Here is a 22,379-nt window from a genome sequence, read left to right as displayed (position 1 = left end):
AGTATCCTGCCTTGAGGATTTCTGCTATTGCGAATGCGGGTCATTCACCCGATTCCTTGGTCCTCAAGCTACCTGAGCTCGAGCTAGTTTACACTCAAGAATTACTGATGAAGCCTTAGGGCTACCTTCATTCTAAATTCAAATCAAGTTTGTTAGGTCACCCGAACTTGGGCTAAATCTCACTCGGGGATTGTCTGTGAAAGTCCTGGGGCTATCTTTATTCTCAAGCATTTGAGCAAATTCTCCCTTGATGACTACCAACGGGATCTAAATGGAGCTAAGTTTTTCTAAAAATCGAGGCCACATTCTCACTCGATTTAAAGTCGCTAGTTTCGGCAGTCTAAGTCTGTACCGGGTTAACCCGGACTTTGTCCGAGAGACAAAAAAGGGTTTCAGGGAAAATCATATTGACCGATTAAGAACCGAGGAATACCTACGCCCGGGCCCGGTGCTCGGGCCAATCGGTAGAGTCATATTCTCAGATTCTTCACAAACGCAAATAAAAAGGAATCCAGCATAAATTAGAGACAAATCGAAGAAACATCTTTGTATTAATAAACCATGATTACAAAAGCCCACGAGGGGTCCTTACACTTGATTACAAAATTCCACGAAGGGTCCTTATACAGAAACAAAGAAGCAAAAAAATAGTAAAAACTAAGAATCTAATCTATTCTCGGGGGTGAATCCTTGGCGGCAGTATCTTCGAGAGCCATCTCCTCGAGGGCCTCATCTCGATCTTCCAAACGGCATCTTCATGGATGAAGATGAAGTAGAAAACGATGAAGAAGAAGTAGAAAAAGATGAGGAAGAAGCAGAAAAAGATGAAGAAGAGGAGAGGGATGAAGAAATGGCTGGGTGAAAAATCTGGTGAGTATTGATCTCGCCAGCAACTTCTTGAGATGTTGCACCAGTGCGGAACCATTAGTAGATGGTACCACCTCACTCCACGAAAAGCAAAAGGAGTGAGGCGTCGCGCTAGATAGTTAAGATAGATGAGTAGAAGTTCATAGTCCTCATATCCTTTAATGCGAAGATAATTTGAGATTTCTCTCTCTACCTCGGGCCAACAACAACAACAACAACAACAACAAAAAATTAGTACAATCCCACTCATTAGGGGAAATCTCTGGGAAAGGGCCATGGCGTAACTGATGGGGACATTGCAATGTGACCTTAAGGACACGAGCTTCAAACATTAGAAATAGCACTGGATGAGGACGGAGAGGAGAAGAGTGTAAAAAAGGCTGTTGGAGAACTATTTACCATGAAAATGGTAATAACAATTAAATTTGATTATGTGGTTCTAAAAATATGTGATATATTTTTATGCTAGTTGTTGGGCAATGTATTCTAAGTAAAAGGTTAAAGAACAAAATTATAGCTTAGAGACGATGTGATAATCAAACCAAACGGTTGGAGGTCGGGACCTCGAGCTGCCGTATAAGAGACCTCGGGGTCGAGTCTGGAGGTCGGCTTAGTGCTATCATGGGGGACTAACAGTTATGAGAGCTAAAATTATGGCTCTTTATGATCAATGATAAGCGATAAATGAAGAACAATAAATAGAACACAATGAATATAAGCAATAAATGGAGGTAATAAGATCAAAAGAATATGTTAGAGAGAAAAGGAAATGTTCTTGTGTATTAATGTTGAGTATCAGATGTTTACAAAATGGCAAGGATCCCCTTTATATATGAGGGTGAATTTCAACATAGCACAAATGCATTAATTACAAAGATATGGGCCGGTACAGCTATTTAATATCTTGATTCGTTTTGGACTAGTCCAGTAGGATTTGTCAGTCCTATTTACGTGCCTTGGGAACTCCCCACTTTTCCATCAAAACTGCTGGTTTGTATTGCCTCGGGGCTGAGCACCAACAACCCTTCGGGGGTCAGCCTCGATCATAGCCTCGAGCTTTTGAGATGTGCTTACGAGCCATCGTAACGACGGAAGATTGCACCCTCCAATTTTACCATATACAGATTGTCCCCGCGTTTCTTGGAGTGAAACGATAAGAAATGACTTTGATACCCATCTCTTCGAGCTTCCCGTGATGATGTCGTACTTATGACGCAAGCATTTGCGATAACTGAGGCATCTCGTTGACTCGTCTTTTCAGTGCCATTCAATGTACTGCCGACTCTCATTATCCAAAGCAATAATATCACCGCCGATTCAGTTCCAAAAAATGCATTGATTGCGCCTGCCGATACGTCTTTCAAAGATATTGATGGCGACGTCGGTTACGCTGCCACCCTTTTTATAAATGGGAGCCTTCTTGAACCAACTCTTTATTCAAATATTCTTCAACAACCTTTCATCCCTTTCTTCTCTTCACCCTCTTCTACTGTTATTTCCCATGCTTGAGGCCCGTGTCCTTAAGGTTACATGGCGGCATTCTCACCAGTCACGCCATGGCCTTTCTCTAGGTCTCCCCCTTACTGAGCGAGATTGTACTGATTTGTTATTGTTGTTGATAAGAGAGAAATCTCAAATTATCCATGCATTAGAGGATATGAGGACTATGAACTTCTACTCATCTCTCCTAATTATCCGGTGCGGCGCCTCACTCCTTTTGCTTTGCGTGGAGTAAGGTGGAACTATCTACTAACTGTTGCATCCCGCATCAGTGTAATGTCTTAAGAAGTAGCTTCACAATAGTAGTGCTGGCAAGATCCATACTCACTAGATTTTTCAACCAGCCACTTCTTCATCCCTCCCCGCTCCTTCATCTTTTTCTTCGTCTTCGTCACTTTCTTCTTATTCATCTTCTCCCTTGAAGGTGTTGTTTTGGAAGATTGAGATGAGGCCCCCGAGGAGATGATGCTCGAAGAAACTACCGCCGAGGATGCACCCCTGAGATTAGATTAGACTCTTGGCTTTTATTATATATGTACCTTTTTGCTTCTTTGGTTCTGTGTGAGGACCCCTCACGGTCCTTTGTAATCATATGTAAGGACCTCTCGTAGGCTTTTGTAATCATGTGTTTATGAATACAAAGATGTTTCTTCAGTTTGCCTCTGGTTTATGCTATATTTTCCCTTTATCTGTGTTTTGCAAAGAATCTAAATGCATGACTCTACTGATTGGTACGAATATCGAGCCGGGGTGTAAGTATTTCTTCGGTTGTTGATCGGCCAATATGATTTTTCCTGAAACACTTTGTCGTTCCTTGGGCCAAGCCCATACCGGTATGATAAACTCGGGTCATCGGGATATCCGATTCTGAGTTGAATGAGAGTAGGGCTTCGAACTTTTAGTATGAGACTTAGCCTTTTAGACCACGTGATAGTCCTTGATAGGGGAATTTGCTCGGATGCCTGAGAATAAAGATAGCCTTTGGGCTTTCGGGAGCAGTCCCCGAGTGGGGGTTCGCTCAAGCTCGGGCTGCCTGAAAACTTGTTTTAAACTCAGTGTAGATAGCCTTAAGGCGTTGCAGATAGATCCCGAATGAGGGCTTGCCCGGGTTTAGATGGTACCTCGAGGACAAGCCCATATGAGTAGGTTTTTAGAGCATGTCTTCTTTTTAAGAGAAATCCTCGAGATCAGGTACCATCTCGAGTCTTGGGATGATGTCAATGGCTCCTTGGAGCATATCTTCTTATTGTGGAGGTCCTCGAGATTGGGTACCATCTCGGGACGTGTAGTGATGCCAATGGATTCCTGGAGCCTATCTTCTTCTTGGTGGAGGTCCTCGAGATCAGGTACCATCTCGGGACGTGTAGTGATGTCAATGGCTTCTTGGAGCGTATCTTCTTTTTGGAGAAGGTCCTCAAGATTGGGTACCATCTCGAGGCCTATAATGATATTGATGGCTCCTTAGAGCCTTTCTTCTTTTTGGCGAAGGTCCTCGAGATCGGGTACCATCTTGAGGTTTGGTTAATGCGGGGGTCTCTAACCCCAAAATGTCGTATGGCGATGTCAAGTATATGACATGGTTACGAAATAACTGAGGTGATCCCAGCGTCACATCTTCCCAAAGCAACAAAGGCTTTATCCGGCATTTTCAATTGGCCTTCGAGGCAAGCGGATAGTCGCCGTTTTTTCAATATATAGGGTTGTCTTCCCCCTTTTGAAGATTCTGCTATTTTGAGTAGTTATCCTCTTTTATAGAGTTTTCCTTTACTGCGTTAGGTCCTCCATCATTTCAATTTTGACACCCTTGCTCAAATTCTCGCTCCAATTCCCTAGTTTTACCACAATTATGGCTGCTACACCAGGGTCTGCTCCGCAAGGAGAGGGGAGTTCCGTCCTTGAAGGCTTTCTGAACCAAAATGCCTGGGGTCATTGGGAGTATGCCTCGAAGTCTACTTCTTCAGTACGAGAGGGGCACCTCGAGTCAGTGAGGAGAGATTGCGGATGGGGGGAAAAGGTAGTATTGCGGGCACCTTCCACGGAGGAGAACATCATAGATCACACCAAGGGGTTTTTGAACGTGTACACGTATCCTTTTACACTGGGCCCCCCTTATAGAGTAGTTCTCGACTTCTGTCGAAAATACCGGGCTACTATAGCGGAAGTTCACCTGTCATTTTGGCAGATAGTATTGATGATGAGGTTCTTTGGAAAAACCAGGGCTTGAATTCACTCTTAGACATCTTATCAGGCTGTACCGGCCTTTTCACCATGGAGTTATGCTAACCATATGATGCCGATCCACCACGCCTTTCATTGTTGATGATTGTTTACCGTGAAAATGGTAACAACAATTAAATTTGTAAATGGTGTTCTAAAAATACGTGATCTATTCCCGAGCTAGTTTTTAGGGTAGTTGATGCTTGAAATGCTAAGTGCGAAGACAAGATGTGAGCTATGACGAAGCAGTAAGCAAACCGAAGGGGCCTGTTGCCCGAGCATGGAGCAGATCAATGGAGGTCTCGGGGTCGAGGCTCGAGCCAAGATCGAGTTGTCGGGGATAGTCGGGGAAGGGATAACAAGCAAAAATTCGATTAAGTGAGGGTCTTTATGGCCATTACACAGCTAGATAGGTGTAGAACAAGTAAGAAAAAAATGAACGCGAGGTGGCCTCGGGTTAATGGGAACAAATGGCTTAGAAGAAAGGAGAGAGAGATATATATATATATATATTATTGAACTTGTGGAGAAATGGAGCAACAATCAACCGTTTACAAGGTGGAGCAAGTTCCCTTTATATAGAGGGGAGACTTGGCTACAAGTATGTGGGGGTTAGCTATAAAGTACGGCGATGGAATGGCTTGACGTGATGCTTTAGCGTAGGCTCCGGATAGGCCGCGTTTGTTAGGCGTAGCCATATGCCTAGAGGGTTTCTTCCTCTGTCCTGGATTCATCCTTTGCTTCCTCTGAGTTGGGCTTCGACGAGCCCCGAGGTCGAGAATGAGGTCGCGGCCTCCTACCCTCATAATCCCGAGGCATGCTTCCAAAATGTTTCGACAGCGGGAAATTAAGTCCTCTGATTTCACCGTGTACAGATAGTCTCCGTGTTTCCCATATCGAAGAGGTGGGAAATTATTTTGACACTTGCCTCTTCAAGCTTCTTTTGGCGATGTTATATTAGTGATGCGACCTCTGGCTTGTGTTTTTCGACCTCGTTCATTGCATTCTCTGATTTTTGCTTCCCAATGTGTAAGTATCGCCGCCAGTTCAGTTTTTGTAGGTGCATTAACTGTGCTCGTCGGTCGATCTTTCGAAGTATAGATGACTGTGCCATAGTCCCCTATAAATGGGGGGTGCCTTGGCTTGGTTTCCACCATCTCAAAGTTTCCATTGGTTTGACTTGCTTACCTTGGAATTAATGCCGGTTGTTGAGGGCTCATCGAGGTCCGACCTCTCTAGGCTGGGGTTTCTTGTCGTAGAGTGTTGTCCTGATCATGGAGATAATACGAAAGACTCCTCGAGTTATGATTCCTCGTTGGAGGATGCTTCCGGGGTCGAATATCGATCTGCCAACCTGAACCGAGGTCGTTGGCTTCCCGGGGGTTACCTCGGGCAGGTGAATCATTGTTGTTTTTTGCATACATGTGGAGCGGCCTCGGCTTCTCCGCAAAACTCCACTATTTTCAAACAGTTGGCTTTCCATTCTAGTATTTTTGCATACATGTAAATCATTGGTGCATACCTTTGCTTTGGCCTGTTAGCTCCACCATAGCCATGGAAACTGCTTTGGGGCCGATCCGACAAGAGGCCGGTAGTGCTGCTCCTAGTGCTCAGGAATCAAGGGAGTTCGCTTTGGAGATGGCATCTTTGCTAAGGGGAGAACATCTGGAGATGGCGAGAAGATACTGTGGGTGAAGCGAAGGTGTAGTCCTGCAGGCACTTTCCCCCGACGAGGGTATTGCGGATTCTACTGATGGATTCCCGAAAGTGTATTTATATCCTTTCGCCTTTGGCCCTCCTGATAGGATTGTGCTTGAATTTTGTCTGAAGTATCGGGTCACGCTGGCACAGATTCATCCATCATTTTGGCAAACGGTGTTGATGATGAGGTTCTTCGCTGAGAAGGCCAGGCTTGAATTCATGCTTGATCACCTTGTCAGGCTATACCAGCCCTTTCATCATTGAGGCCTAATAACTTTGAGGTGTCACTCATCCACGCCCTTTGTCATAGACGATGAGGAAGGCGGGGATCAAGAGTGGGCTAGTTGGATTGTCCGAGTTCGGGCGACTGACATCATCCCTGCGGAGTTCTTGCCATTTCCTGAAGGGTGGAATCAGGCTCGTAAGTGAGGTGTCTGGAGCTTTTTCGGATCTCGTCTATGGCGAAAAATAGTTAAGTAATAATGCCGTTTTTTCTATTGCAGCAACTTCGTGGATACCGAGTGAAGTTCACGATCTGTCCGGCTGGGTTCGGAAGTTGGTGACCCATTCATCCTGTGATGAACGCAGGTAGCGAGCTGTGCTTTGCACCGGATAGGGGGCGCAACACCGAGGTATGTGCATACGTTGTCTTCACTCTACCTTCGTATATCCAAGGTAACACTTTTCTCTTCCATTTACGCTGGATCCACCACTTGTAGATAGCGGGCGGTTCCTTGGAACGAGGCAATGTTGCTCTGAAAAGAGGAAGGAGCCGTTGGCCTCTGCCTCAAGGGGCAATGGCAACGAGGGGGATCGAAACTTGCGATGTGAAGGAGCTTTTAGCGGTGCCACTCGGGCTCGTATCTCCGAAGAGGGGGTGTTACCCGAATCTGCGATTCCCGAAGCGCTTGATTCCCGGCCGATGGTTCTTTTGAGTGAGCATGTCGTGCATAAGGTTGGCTCTTCTAGGGCCGCAGGAAAAAAATCAACAGGAGTGTGCTTTGACTTCGAGTAAGTCCATCGGCTCCATTTTGCGGTGAGTTTACACATAGTCCACCTGTGTCTTGTATCCTCCTCCTTCTACTGATCCTTAATCGTGCAGGCCTGTGATAGGCTTAGGCCTGAGCTACTCTATCAAGAGGCCAAGCTTTAGAAAATTCGAGATGAGGGCGAGTCCCATAGGCTCCTCAGCGAGGAGAAGGAAATCGAGCTGCAGCGTTGGCGATATGAGGCGCATCGGAGCTCAAACTATGAGACCTATTTGGCGGAGCAGGTAATTTTCCAGTGGTGTGTGCTTTGTTCCTTTCTTGACCTGAGTCTGATTCCTCTTAGTTGTATCAGCTGCGGAAAAAGTCGGAGGCTCTAGAGTACCTCAAAGGCGACGTCAACCATATCAGAATTGCTTGAGGGAGCTAAGGGCTCAAGCGCAGGCTCGAGCTTTTGAGGAGATGAATGCTTCGGCCAAGGTCCCTGCCCTCGAGGTCCAACTCCGCTTGACTCAAGACAACGCCAAAGTTCAAGCGGATATGATTGGGAGACTTGAATCTGACCTCTCGGAGGTCATAGCCGAGATAATTGACGCTGGGATGGAGGCGGCACTAAATCGAGCCAAGGCCGATCGTAAGATGGCAATTTGTGTGAAGGACGCTACTAACGCCCAAGCTGAGCTGAAGCAAACCCTGGATCGAGAGTGGAGGATCGAGGAATATGTTCGTTGTAAATCCCGGAGGGAGGTGTTCGAAGAGATCGATGCAAGGGGCTTCGTTCTCTCGGAGGAATTGGCTCGAGCACGGGCGGATGAACGCAATGCTCAGTCGCTTCTCATCGATGCTACGGAGGGAGATTTTGGCAAGCTGTATTTTTTTAGCACAAAATGTAGATTTTGCCATTTTGTCACTTTGCTCTGGATATATGTGGAGTAGGCCTGTATAAGAAGAATACGCTTTTTCTTGCGCATATGATACATATATATATATATAAGGAGAAGTTTTGAAGCTTTATTTCTTCTGTACCTTCTCTCTTCCCTTTTTTTTGTTTGTTGCTTTCGATCAGGCAGGCTGGTCTTGGTATTTGGCGAGGTCCTCTCGGTCCGGAACTGATCAAACGGTACGGGGACTCTTAAGTTCGATCCTTAGAATGAGTAGGTGCTAGGGCATTCGTGCTTGGTTTGGCCATTATAGGCTCAATTTTTGAATCGGGTTCTGGCTCAAGCTTTCCCGCCTTCGGATCTTTTGTGCCCGTGCGGGCGGATGGTAGTTTCTTTTATCTTTTTCCCTTGGCCATTTTGTTGTTCCAACCTCTTTGGGTCCAGTCTCCGAGTCACGCTGCGACTCGAGCTTCAACTGACCCATAGATTTTTTCCTGCCAGCATGGGTGGATGGTGACGGCCCTTTGTGCTTCTGGGCTGGAGTGACCTTGTGGGCGCGTGGCCTGGGGATTTAGTCGGCTGATGACGGTATCATTTGAGCCATGCCCTTAGGCATATTGCTTTTTAGCTATTTTAGCAGCCTAGTCTCCGAGTCGTGCTGCCACCCGGGCTACGATCAGCCTTTAAGTTCCTTCGATTCTCTGGCTAGCGATGGTGGCTTTTATTCCTCGCCCTTGGGCATCTCGTAATTTTCGGGTCCAGTCTCTGAGTCGAGTTGCGATCCGAGCTGTAATCGACCCTTAAATCTTATTGAGTTCCTGACGATAGTAGCACTTGTGTCGTGCCCGTAGGCATATTGCAATCTTTGGGTACACTCTCTAAATCCGTTGCGATTTGAGCTGTGATTGACCTTTAAATGTTATTGAATTTCTAGTGACGATGGCACTTATGTTGTTTGGTCGTTGAGACCTTTTAATACGTGGCCCGTAGGCTTGCATAGTTAGCTATTTTGGATCCAGTCTCTGAATCGGGTTATGATAGCTCATTTTGATCCTCAAGTTGTCAAAATGTATTAACTGGCGACAATGGATCTTACGTTGTTTTTTTCCCGTGGGTTGCTTAGCTGGCGATAATGGCTCTTACACTGTTTTTTGCCCGTGGGCTTTGTGTAGGCTTTGCATCTGCTCATTAAGGTCTTTTTGTAATATTTTGTCTGACGCATTGTCGGTTCCAGTGGAACCTCGATTTCAAGTCGTTGTCGGCAATGATTTGAGCACCTCGTAAGGTTCATAGCTCGTAGGTCGAGTAGATCGACACTTTGCATTTTTTGGAGCCGACATTGTCGGGGCTCATTTTTCCTATGGAGGGAAGCCTGTTTTAACCGGTTCTTTTCGAAGTATATCGAAGTAATGGCCTATGATTTTTTAGCAACAGTCGGGCGTCCCCGAGTCACGTTATTTGGGCTATATTAGCCGTTTCAACCATAATCGTATGCGTTTGGCCGTAGCCATTTTTGATTCTTTAGTGATAGTTTAGGTGTCTAAGTCGAGGGTATGCCCTTTAGGGATTCTTACAAATGCGACGTATAGCCTAAATATCGGGATTTTCATGCCTGTTGAGGTCTTACAGTTTTATCATGCATGTTGAGGTCTTACAGTTTCTCATGCCTGCTGAGGTCTTACAGTTTGTCATGCCTGTTGAGGTCTTACGCTTTGTCATGCCTGTTGAGGTCTTACACTTTGTATAATATATCTGGTTATGCCGAGACAGCCCGTTAGGGTCTTACAATTTCGGGGTTTTCCAATTGTGTGGAGATTGATAGTAGTCTCCGAGTCATCGAGTATGTTTAAGCTTGAAGACAGCTTCCTGTGAGCTCAAAGTTGCCTTCCAGGGGCTTGATGAGCCTGGAGTTCTGACCTTGAGGTCGTGCAAGTTGTCGAATTGCTTATATTGAGTCTCCGAGTATATCGGATCAGTTTAGGCTTGAATACCTCCTTTTTTAAACTTGGAGTTGTATTGCGAGGGCTTTGTGAGCTCGGAGTCCCGACCCTAGGGTCGTGGGGGTGCTAAACCGTTTAAGTCACCGAGTATTTCGGGACCTTATTTGATGGAGAAGCATTTGCCATGAATATGTCGAAATAACCTTTCTCGAAATATAAAAGGCCTAAAAGATATTCTTCATCGCTTGGAGTAGATATAGGCCGTAATGGAATGCCGAAAAAATATATATTTTTTACTGCTCGGCGTACATATAGGTTGTAAGTACATGTTGCCCTATTGTCATGAGCTCGGCCCACATGGGCTCGGCTCCTTAAACTGCTTGGCCTGGCATGTTGTCTTGTTAGAAAAGCCCCTTTCAGCAAGAAAACCCACTTCGGGGTAAAAGTCTGTTTGCAAGGAAGAGAGAGCAATGCTTGCTTGGGGCTCCCGTGGGGACTTCATGAAAGGAGGCCCTAATAGTAATATTTCTTGAGCATCAACACGTTCCAGTTGCTCGGGAGCTGTTCGCCTTCCATGGTGCCAAGCTTATAAGAGACTTTGCCAACTATTTCGAGGACACGATACGGCCCTTCCCAATTCTGGCCTAGTTTCCCTTTGTTGGGATTTCGGGTGCTGAGAGTAACCTTCCTTAGGACCAAATCTCCAATGTCGAAGTATTTGAGGTTCGTTCTCCTATTGTAGTATCTTTCAATTTTCTACTTCTGGGCCGCCATTCGAACTAGCGAGGCCTCCCGTCTCTCGTCGAGCAGTTTGAGGGTTGTTGCCATGGCCTCGTGGTTTTACTCTTCGCTGGCATGCCAGAATCTAGCGCTTGGTTCCCCGACCTCTACTGGTACTAGTGCTTCAGTGTCGTATACTAGAGAGAAAGGTGTTTCGCCTGTGCTTGATTTTGAAGTCGTCTGATATGCCCACAGTATCTCGAGTAGAGTTTCTCGCCATTTTCCCTTGGAGCTTTCTAATTTCTTCTTCAGGTTTTGAATGATGGTTTTATTTTTGGATTCGGCCTGGCCGTTTGCGCACGGATGGTATGGCGTTGAAAGGATCCTTTTGATTTTGTTGTCCGCAAGGAACTCTGTTACCTTGCTCCCAATGAATTGTCTCCCATTGTCGCATGTTATTTCGGATGGGATTCCGAACCGGCATACGACGTCTTCCCATATAAAGTTGATGGTTTCTTTCTCTCTTATGTTTTTGAAGGCCTGCACTTCTACGTATTTTGAAAAGTAATCAGTCATAAACAGAATGAATCTATCTTTACCTGGTGTCGTTGGAAAAGGGCCGATGATGTCCATTCCCCATTTCATAAATGGCCATGGTGATAAGATGGAATGTAGTTGTTCGCCGGGTTGGTGAATCATGGGGGCGAATCTTTGACACTTGTTGCATCTCCGGACGAACTCCTTGGCGTCCTTCTCCATGCTATCCCAATAATAACCTGCTCTAATTACCTTTTTGACTAGGGAGTCTGCCCTTGAGTGGTTTCCACAGGTGCCCTCGTGGATCTTTTGGAGCACATAATCTGTGTCTCCCGATCCTAGACATACTACTAGTGGGTTGTCGAACGTTCTCCTATATAGGGCCCCATTTTCGTAGAGCGAGAACCGGGCTGCTCTGGTTTGTAAGGCTCTTGATTCTTTTGGGTCGGCGGGCAACTTACCGTCCTTCAGATAAGCGATGTATTTGTTTCTCCAATCCCATGTCAGGCTGGTGGAGTTGATTTCCGCGTGGCCTTCTTCAACCACGGACTTAATTAACTGGACCACAGCCCTAGGGAGCAGGTCTTCCTCCTCGGCGGACGATCCCAGGTTTGCCAGGGCATCAGCCTCGCTGTTCTACTCTCGGGGTACATGGACTAAGGTCCATTCCTTGAAGCGGCGCAAGGTGACTTGGATTTTATCCAGATACCCCTGCATTCTGTCTTCCCGAGCTTTGTAGTTCCCGTTTACTTGACTTACCACGAGGAGCAAATCGCATTTTGCCTCAATAACCTCGGCCCCCAGGCCCTTAGCCAACTCCAAACCTGCAATCATAGCCTCATACTCGGCTTCGTTGTTAGTTAGCTTTGCAGTTTTTATGGATTGTCCGATCACGCCGCCGACGGGCGTCTTTAGTACTATACCGAGTCCGGATCCTCTGACGTTTGTGGCACCATCCGTGAGCAAGGTCTACACCCCGGAGGCCATGCCTGACTTTAGTAAAAGTTCCTTCTCTACCTCGGGGACAAGGGATGGCAAAAAATTGGCCATGAAATCCGCTAGGATCTGGGATTTAATGGCCATCCGAGGTTGATACTCTATATCATACCCTCCGAGCTCAATAGACCATTTGGCCAGTCGACCCGAAAACTCAGGTTTGTGTAGTATGCTCCGAAGGGGATAGGTTGATAGAATGCAAATGCGGTGGCACTGAAAGTAAGGCTTTAGCTTGTGCGAAGTGCTTATTATTGCGAGTGCTAATTTTTCTAGATGGGGGTACCGAGTTTCGGCGTCCCCCAAAGTTCGACTTACATAATACATAGGAAATTGCGTACCTTGCTCTTCTCAGACTAGTACACCACTCACCGCTATTTCGGACACGGCCAGGTACAGATACAACGTTTCATCCTCCTTGGGCGTGTGCCACAAAGGCGGGCTAGACAGGTACCATTTCAGTTCTTCCACGGCGCGTTGGCATTCCAGAGTCCATTCGAAGTTGCTCTTTCTTTTGAACAGGGCAAATAAGTGATGGCTTTTGTCTGACGACCTTGATATGAATCTGCCCAAGGCTGCAATCTGCGCAGTCAGTCATTGGACGGCTTTTACGTTGTTTACCACTGTGATTTCTTTGATGGCCTTTATTTTATCGGGGTTGATCTCGATCCCACTGTTTGAGACCATGAATCCCAGGAATTTGCCCGAGCCTATGCCGAAGGTGCACTTTTCGGGATTTAGCTTCATGTTGTAGCTTCTGAGGATGTCGAAAGTTTCCTGCAAATGAGTCAAATGGTCCTCTGCGTGCAGGGATTTAACTAGCATATCATCTATGTATACTTCCATTGACTTACCTATTTGATGCCCGAACATTCTATTAACTAGGCATTGGTATGTTGCTCCTGCATTTTTTAGCCCGAAGGGCATTATGTTATAGCAGTATGTACCATATTTTGTGATAAATGAGGTATTTTCCCTATCCTCGGGGTTCATCTGGATCTGATTGTACCCCTAGTAGGCATCGAGGAAGGTGAGGGTCTCATGGTCGTCCATGGCATCGATCAGACGATTGATATTAGTCAACGGGAAGGAATCTTTAGGGCACGCTTTATTTAAATCTTTATAATCTACGCACATTCTTAGCTTATTCCCCTTTTTGGTACTATTACTATGTTAGCTAGCCACTCGGGATACTTTACCTCCCTGATGGATCCGATTTTAAGAAATTTTGCTACCTCCTCTTTGATGAAGGCGTGCTTTACCTCGGACTGCGGTCTCCTCTTCTATTTTACGGGTTTGAATTTGGAGTCGACGCTCTGCCGATGGGAGGTTATTTCCGGAGGGATACCTATCATGTCTAAGTGGGACCAGGAAAAACAGTCGATGTTATTACTAAGAAATTGAATGAACCTTGTCCTGAGTTCGGGGGTCAGCCCCGTTCCCAGGTATACCTTGCAATCTGGGAGGTTCTTGTCAGAACAGTCTGCTCTAGCTCCTCGATCGTTGACTTGGTCGCATCTGATTCTTCGGGGGCGATGAAAGTTCGGGGGGCAAAGAAATCTTCTCGTCGTCTCCTAGAGTCTGCATGATGCTTTCCTCGTTGAGACCGAGTGCGTAGGGGTCGGCGTCTCATGGAGGACCGCGAATATCTCCCTTGCTTCCCACTGTTCTCCGTGTATCGTCGTAATGCCATCTCTTGAGAGGAATCTTATTACTTGGTACAAGGTCAAGGGTACCACCCTTATATTATGTATCCAGGTCTGCCAAGTAAGGCGTTGTACCTCATGTTGCCATCGATGACCTGAAACTCGGTGCTTTGGGTTGTTACAAACATGTCGAGCTGGAGGACGATCTCTCCTTTCGTTTCTTCTCCGACCATGTTGATGTCGTGGAGGACTCGGGGGACGGGGATAACTTGCTTAAGTAGCCCCAACTGTTCTACTGCTTCTGACCTGATTATGTTAGCCGAATAGCCCGGGTCCACAAGCACGCGCTTTATCCTCGTATTCTTTAAGAGAAATGAGATCACCAGCGCGTCGTTGTGTGGTTCCCCCATGGCCTCGAGGTCTTCCTTGGCGAATACAAGGGTTTCTATGGATAAGCATTTTCGGGTTGATCCCTCTTCTGTAGCGGATATTTTTGTTCGTTTGGACACGGGTCCTCAGAGGTCGTTAGTTCCTCCGATAACTATGTGGACGCTATGTTGGGGACCCCTCCATTTCACTCGTATTGAACCCGGGGATGCCTTGAACTTTGGATCGGCCGCATCTATTTCCCTGTTTCTTTTAAGGTCTCGGTTATCCATCTCACCAGCCAGCACCGGCGTTCTACCCTGAAAGCGAAGATCTTGGGCAAAAAGAAGTGTGAGAGATAACGTGCGTTTAAATGACGAAACCAGCAAGAAAATAATCACTACTATTTTTAGCCCCACGGTGGGCGTAAACTGTTTACCGTGAAAATGGTAACAATAATTAAATTTGTAAATGGGGTTCTAAATATACGTGATCTATTCCTGAGTTAGTTTTTAGGGTAGTTGATGCTTGAAATGCTAAGTGCAAAGATAAGATGTGAGCTAAGACGAAGCAGTAAGTAAACCGAAGGGGCCTGTTGCCCGAGCATGGAGCAGATCGATGGAGGCCTCGGGGCCGAGGCTCGAGCTAGGATCGAGCTATCAGGGATAGTCGAGGAAGGGATAATAAGCAAAAATACGATTAAGTGAGGCTCTTTATGGCCATTACACAGCTAGATAGGCGTAGAAAAAGTAAGAAAATAATGAACACGAGGTGGCCTCGGGCCAATGGGAACAAATGGCTTAGAAGAAAGGAGAGAGAGAGAGAGAGAGAGATATTATTGCACTTGTGGAGAAATGGAGCAACAACCAACCGTTTACAAGGTGGAGCAAGTTCCCTTTATATAGAGGGGGAGACTTGGCTACAAGTATGTGGGGGTTAGCTATAAAGTACGGCGAAGGGATGGCTTGACGTGATGCTTTAACGTAGGCTCCGGATAGGCTGCGTTTGTCAGGCGTAGCCATATGCCTAGAGGGTTTCTTCCTCTGCCCTGGCTTCGTCCTTTGCTTCCTCCAAGTTGGGCTTCGACAAGCCCCGAGGTCGAGAACGAGGTCGCGGCCTCCTACCCTCGAAATCCCGAGGCATGCTTCTGGAATGTTTTGACAGCGGGAAATTAAGTCCTCTAATTTCACCATGTACAATGATGAAGAATATGGAGATCGGGGGTGGATGAGCTGATTCGTTCGAGTACGGACTGTCGACATTATCCCTATGGAATTTCTGCTATTTCCTGAGGAATGAAATTTACACGTAAGTAGTACACTCGTGCCTTTGTAGTTTTTAGTTATGGCGAAGGCGGGCTCTGTAAATGCACCTTCCTTTTCCTTTCTGCAGCAATTTCATGGACGTTGTGCGAGGTCCCCGACCTGTCGGATTGGGCTCGGAAGTTGGCGACACACTCGACTTATAATGAGTGTAAATGGCAAGCTTTGTCTGGTGCTAGATGGGAGGAAAAACATCACGGTACATGCTATGTGATTTGCTCCCCCCTTTTTTCTTTTGAAGGGAACTTTCTCTTTCTGCGCACTAACTCTATCATCGTACGCATTGGGGAGTCCCTTGAAGCGAGGTCATGCCCTTTAAGAGAGGGAGAAAAACCGCTGACTCTAGGACCAAGGGATGATAATAATAACAATAAGCAGAAAAGGCCTTTGCAGGATGACAGTGATTGTAGCAAGACGAGTCAGGCCCGGAGGCTCAGAGAGGGCGTATCGGCCAAACCTGAAGCACCCGAGGCCCCTGGCTTTAGAAAAACAGTCCCTCCTTAGCCGCCTTCTTCCTTTACCATCAAAGATACTTAGAGGAACGAGGGTTCTCTGCCGCTGGCTTCTTCTCCCATCGAAGGCACTTCGAGGGATGTTCGACGCCAAAGGACGCGTATATTGGGTGATCATGTCCCAAACCAGGGTGATTCTACCGGGGTATATAGAGCCAGACCAATAGATGTATGCTCAACTCTCGAGGAAGCTCAACGGCTTTACTCTGAGGTAGGTTCTGGCCATTCGTACAGGTTTTATTTCGAAGATAACTGCAGATGTCTCCGTACCAATCTGCAAAACTCTACTAAACTCGCTTATGACTCGTAGCACCTATGAACCTAGCGCTCTGATACTAACTTGTCACGACCTAATTTCTCTTCCGTTGGGTTGCGTGATGACACCTAGTCTTAGGGACTAGGTAAGCCTAACATTTAGTGAATATCAACCATAAAAGAATGTCTAACAGTCTCAATATAGAAATCTTAATAGAATTTACTATTTACCGTGAAAATGGTAAAGACAATTAAATTTGTTGTTGGGACTCTAAAATATATGATCTATTTTTATGCTAGTTTGTTAAGAGTTGATGTTATGTATGTGAGACTTTAGAGATGAAATATGAGTAAAGGAAAGAGAGATAAGCAAACCGATGGATCAATTATCGGGGCCTTGAGGTCGATTCTGGAGCTCGACTTGGAGCTATCGAAGGTAATCGAGATATGGATAATAGTTATACTAAAATCGATGGAGTCTCTTTATGGCCAATAACAAGCGATAAATTAAGAACAATGATGAAGATAATAAATGGAACCAATAATATCAAGAGAGTTTGTTAGAGAGCAAAGATGATATTCTTGTATATTTCTTGTAGAGTAACTGAAGCAACAAGACTTACAAAATGGCATGGACCCCCTTTATATAGGAGGGGAATCCTAATATAGTATAAAATACATTTATTACAAAGGTAAAGGGATGGGACAACTATATGACACCCTTATTTGGGTTTAGAGTAGCTCTCTAGGCTTTGTCAGTCCTAGCCACGTGTCTTGGAAACTCCCCGTTTCTGTTGTGGCCATGGTCGACACTATCCCAAGATCGAGCATCGATGAACCTAGAGGGAGGAGACTCGATCATAACCTTGTAGCTTCAAGATAGTCTTCTGAGGTTCTTTGATAATGAGAAATTGGACCCTCCGATTTCACCGTATATAGATAGTCCCCGCGTTTCTTAGAGAAGATCGACAAGAAACGATTTTGACAACCGACTCTTTGGACCTCCTATGATGACGTCATACTGATGACGCAAGCCTTAGTGGTTATCGAAACGGCCTGTCGTTTCACTTCTCGGGATCATTCAAAACATAGCAGTTTCTCGTTCTTCAAATCCATAATGTCGATGTCGGTTCAGCTCCCAAGGATGCCATAAATGCACCTGTCGTTGCGCCTTTTGAGGGCGATAACGGCACCGTCGGTTATGTTGCCTCCCTTTCTATAAATGGGAGCCTCCTAGGACCAACTCTTCATCTAAGTATCTTCTCGTATCTATCTATTCTTCTCTTTTTTACTATCCTTATTCATTGTCGTGCACTATGTTTGGGGCCAATGGCCCCAAGATTGTATGGCAGCATTTTTAGCAGCCATGCCATGGCCTATCTCCTGGACTCTCTCTAGTCGAGCGGGATTACACCATTTTGCTATTGTTTTTGTTGTTGCCATCGTTGGCTCGGGACAATGAAGTAGGGGGCCGATTTCTCCTGCCCCAAGGAAATACTTGGACTCTGCACCGCTGCTTAAGAGGGGGCTCGAACTATACACCGCTGCTCACCTCCCCTAATTACCCAGTGTGACGCCTCACTCTGTTTTGCTTTCCATGGAGTGAGGTGTCACTATCTACTACTGTTGCATCCCGCACCAGGGCAATATCCCAAGAAGTGGATTCACAATGGTGGCACTGGCGAAATACATACTATCCAGATTTTTCACCCAGCCACTTCTCGTTGTCACTTTGCTCTTTTCCGTTGCTTTCCTCTTCTTCATCTTCCCATTTGAAGATGCCATTCTGGCAGTTCGAGGTGAGACCCTGAGGCGATGGTGGTAGAAGATACTGCCACCGAGGATGCATACCCAAAGAGATAATGCTCGAAAATGCTGCTGTCGAGGAAGCACCCTTGAGAGTAGGCTAGGCTCTAGGTTGTTTCTTGCATATGTACCTTTTGCTTCTTAGTTTCTGTGTAAGGACCCCTTGTGGGCTTTTGTAACCATACGTATGGACCCCTCGTGGGCTTTTGTAATCAAAAAAAATTTACGAATACAAAGAAGTTTCTTCAAACTTGTCTTCAATGCTTGCTATATTCCTTTTAATTTATGCTTATGGAGATTCTGAATGCATGACTCTACTGATTGCTGCCAAGATCGAGCCTGGATTGAACCGATGAACTCGGGTCGTCGGGACCCCTACTTTGAGTTGAATGAAAGTAACGCTTCGAGCCTTAAAACCGTGACTTATCACTTAGGTTCTGTGGTAACCTTCGAGGAGAAATTTGCTCGGAGGCTCGCGGACAGGGAATGCCTTTGAACTTTCGAGGGCAATCCCCGAATGGAGGTTCGTTTAAGTACGGACCACCTGGGAATTTGTTTTGAACATAGTGTGGATAGACTTAAGGCGCTGTAGATAGGTCCTGGAGGATTTTCCCAAATTTGGTCGGTACCCCGGGGCCAAGCCCATATGGGAGGAGCTTGAATGCTTATTTCCTTGGAGCCTAACTTTTTTTTGACGAAAGTCCCCGAGGTCGGGTACCACCTCGGGGCTGGTGATGATGACGTCGGCCTTTTATGCAGGCTAATTTCATTTTGATGGAGGTCCTCGAGGTCGGGTACCACCTCGGGAATGGCAATGATGTTGCTGACCTTTTAGGCAGGCTAACTTTATTTTGACAGAGGTCCTCGAGGTCGAGAACTACCTCGGGACTGGCGATGATGTCGCCGGCCTTTTAGGCAGGCTATCTTTATTTTGATGGAGGTCTTCGAGGTCGGATACCACCTCGGGACTAGCGATGATGTCACCGGCCTTTTATGTAGGCTAAATTCATTTTGACAGAGGTCCTCGAGGTCAGGTATTATCACGGGTCTAGCGATGATGTCGCCGGCCTTTTATGCAGGCTATCTTCATTTTGATGGAGGTCCTCGAGGTCGGGTACCAACTCGGTACGGCGATGATGTCGCTGGCCTTTTAGGAAGGATATCTTCATTTTGATGGAGGTCCTCGAGGTTGGTACCACCTCAGGACTGGCGACGATGTCGCCGGCCTTTTAGGTAGGCTAACTTCATTTTGACAAATATCCTTGAGGTTGGGTACCACTTCGGGACTGGCAATGATGTCTCCAGCCTTTTAGGCAGGCTATATTCATTTTGATGGAGGTCCTCGAGGTCGGGTACCACCTCGGGACTGGCGATGATGTCGCCGGTCTTTTAGGAAGGCTAACATCATTTTGATAGAGGTCCTCGAGGTCGGGTACCACCTCGAGACTGACAAAGGTGTTATTGGCTTCCTGGAGCCTAACCTTTTTTTTGATGGAGGTCCTTGAGGTCGGGTACCACCTCGAGACTGGTGATGATTTTGCCGGCCTTTTAGGCAGGCTAACTTCATTTTGACGGAGGTCCTCAAGATTGGGTACCACCTCGGGACTGGCAAAGGTGTTATTGGCTTCCTGGAGCCTAACCTTTTTCTGATGGAGGTCCTTGAGGTCGGGTACCACCTCAGGACTGGCGATGGTCCGGGGATTTCCGTTCTTCATAACATTTACACAACGTCGCCTAATATATTATATGGTTGTTGAGTTGTCGAGGCGATTTGGTGACATCGGCTAGTATTTTTAATTGGCTTTGAGGCAAGCGGGTCATCGCCATTTTTTCCACACACACACACACACACATATATATATATATATATATATATATATATATATATGAATGTCCCTGCTCTTTTGGAGATCCCACCGTCTTAAGTAGTTACCCTTCCTTTTCTACGTTGAGCCTTCCTACTTTCAAATTTTGCTATAGCCATGACTGTTATACTGGGGTCTGCTCAGCAGGGAGCAGAGAGTTCCACCTCCGGTATTCAGGACCATCGGGAGCATAACTTGCAGATCACTTCTTTGATAGAAGGAGAGCACCTTGAGTTAGTGAGAAAAGACTGCAGATGGGGGGGAGAAAGTAGTATTACACACATTTTCCCTGGATAAGGGCATCACAGACTGCGTCGAAGGAATTTTGAATGTGTACACGTATTCTTTCACACTGGGTCCCCTTGACAGGGTTTTTCTCGACTTCTATTTAAAGTATCAGGTTAGCTTGGTGTAGATCCACTCGTCGTTTTAGCAAAAAGTGTTGATGATGAGATTTTTTACGGAGAAGGCAGGGCATGAATTTACTTTCAGTCATCTTGTTAGGTTGTATCGTCCCTTTCACCATCGAGATTTGCTAACCTTGCGATGTCGGTCGACCACGCCCTTTGTTGTTGATGATGAGGGAGATGGAGATCGGGAATGGATGAGCCGCTTCGTCCGAGTGTAGACCGCTGACATTATCCCCATGGAGCTTATGCCATTCCCTAAGGAATAGAACTATGCACGTAAGTGGTGCATTTTGTGCCTTCTCAGTTTCGTTTATGGCAAAGGTTGGTTTTGTAACCGTACCTTCCTTTCTTTTCCTGCAGCGGTCTCATTGGTGCCGGGTAATGTTCCTAATTTGCCGAATTGGGTTCGGAAGTTGGTGATCCACTCGACTAGTGACGAGCGAAGATTGCGAGTTTTGTCCCAGGCTACGGAAATCTTTGAATGAGGAGAGATCCCTCAGGCTCCTTTGCGATGAAAAGGAAGTTGAGTTGGTACACTTGAGGTGTGAGGCGAGCCGGAGCTTGAACTATGAGAACTACTTGAAGGAGCAGGTAATTTTCTGTCCCGGGTGAGCGTGCATTCCGCCTTCTAGTGCCTGAGGCTAATGCTTCGCTTATTTTAGTTGTAGAAACAGACAAAGGCTCTAAAGAGCCTTCGAGATAGAGCTGATCGGGCCGAGCATGATGAGCTAAAAGCTCGGGTGGAGGCTCAGGCTTCAGAGGGGAAGGGTGCCCTAGCTAAAGTTCCCGCTTTCGAGGCTCAACTTCGTATGGCTCGTGACAACGCTTCAGTTCAAGTTGATATCATTAAGAAGCTTGAGTCCGAGCTTTCAAAATTCAGGGTTGAGATCGATGATGCTCGAGCTGAAGTTGTAGTGAGCCAAACAAAGGCTGACCAGGAGATGGCGATATATTTAAAGGATGTTACCGATGCACAAGCTGAGCTGAGAAGGATCCTCGACCATGAAGAGAGGATTGGAGAATACGCTCATTGTAAATCCCATAGAAAGACCCTTGAGGAGATCTGTGCTAGAGGTTTCGTCCTCTCGGAAGAGTTGGCGCGAGTGAGGGCAAACGAGCGTGATGCTCGGTTACTTCTGTCCGATTCCGAAGAAAGCAAAGACGAGGCCGGCGGGCCATAGCTCCTAGGAAGCGCAAATTTTTCCATTTCTGCGTAGCATTTTCAAAGCATGTTTGTAGATGGAGATTACATTTTTTCGCATATGTATATAAAAGAAAACCTTGCAGCTTTATTTCCTTTGTATCTCTTTCTATATTGAATTCGGCTAGGTGTACTGGTTTTTGAGTTGGTAGGAATCCTTAAATTCGTGATATGGCCCTGGGGCTCATTAGGTTGGCAACGATGGCTCTTACGCCTTGGGTCGAAGCGACCTTTATATGTGTGCGGCCCTGAGTCTCGTCAAGCTGGCGACAATGGCTCTTACGCTTTTACCTTTAGGCATATTTAGTTAACTGTTTTGGGTCCTGTCTCCGAATCAGTTACGACTCGAGCTCGTTTGACCCTCAAGTTTTCGAATTGTGCGGGCTGGCGACAATGGCTCTTATGCCTTGGGCCGATGCAGCCTTTTAGTGTGGGCTGGTGGCAATGGCTCAAACAGATTGGGTCGAAGCGACCTTTTATTGGCTTTAATTTTCCCTCGATAAGGATTTGAAATAGTGTTTGCCCGATTCTTCGACGCTTAATAAAAACTTCGATTATGAATCGTTATATGGTGATGGTCGAGCACCTCTGGAGGTTTTGGCTCAGAGGCTGAGTATCTCGAAGCCGATATTCAGGAGCTGACGTGGTCGAAGC

The 22,379-nt window shown here is 46.3% G+C and overlaps 1 protein-coding gene across 1 annotated transcript; it reads left to right on the top strand.

Annotated features, from left to right (window-relative positions):
- The first annotated feature begins 757 nt into the window (after positions 1 to 757).
- Positions 758 to 21,705, top strand: LOC138875011 (uncharacterized). The gene is made up of 5 exons (XM_070153816.1): positions 758 to 858; positions 6,126 to 6,271; positions 7,618 to 8,140; positions 20,989 to 21,115; positions 21,193 to 21,705. The coding sequence occupies exons 1-5, from the start codon at positions 758 to 760 to the stop codon at positions 21,703 to 21,705; spliced, it is 1,410 nt and encodes a 469-aa protein (XP_070009917.1).
- The last annotated feature ends 674 nt before the right edge of the window (positions 21,706 to 22,379 follow it).

This window comes from Nicotiana sylvestris, chromosome 8 (assembly GCF_000393655.2).
Source record: "Nicotiana sylvestris chromosome 8, ASM39365v2, whole genome shotgun sequence".
Taxonomy (NCBI): domain Eukaryota; kingdom Viridiplantae; phylum Streptophyta; class Magnoliopsida; order Solanales; family Solanaceae; genus Nicotiana; species Nicotiana sylvestris.
Note: the sequence above shows the minus strand (reverse complement) of the source record. Positions and strands in the feature narration are given on the sequence as shown.

What these genes read in the sequence shown, in the direction of transcription:
- LOC138875011 (XM_070153816.1), top strand. Translation starts at nt 758, where the DNA reads ATGGATGAAGATGAAGTAGAAAACGATGAAGAAGAAGTAGAAAAAGAT. An exon ending in GAGGGAGATTTTGGCAAGCT is followed by an intron (nt 8,141 to 20,988) that starts GTATTTTTTTAG and finishes GTTTTGTCCCAG; the next exon opens with GCTACGGAAATCTTTGAATG. An exon ending in AGAACTACTTGAAGGAGCAG is followed by an intron (nt 21,116 to 21,192) that starts GTAATTTTCTGT and finishes TTTTAGTTGTAG; the next exon opens with AAACAGACAAAGGCTCTAAA.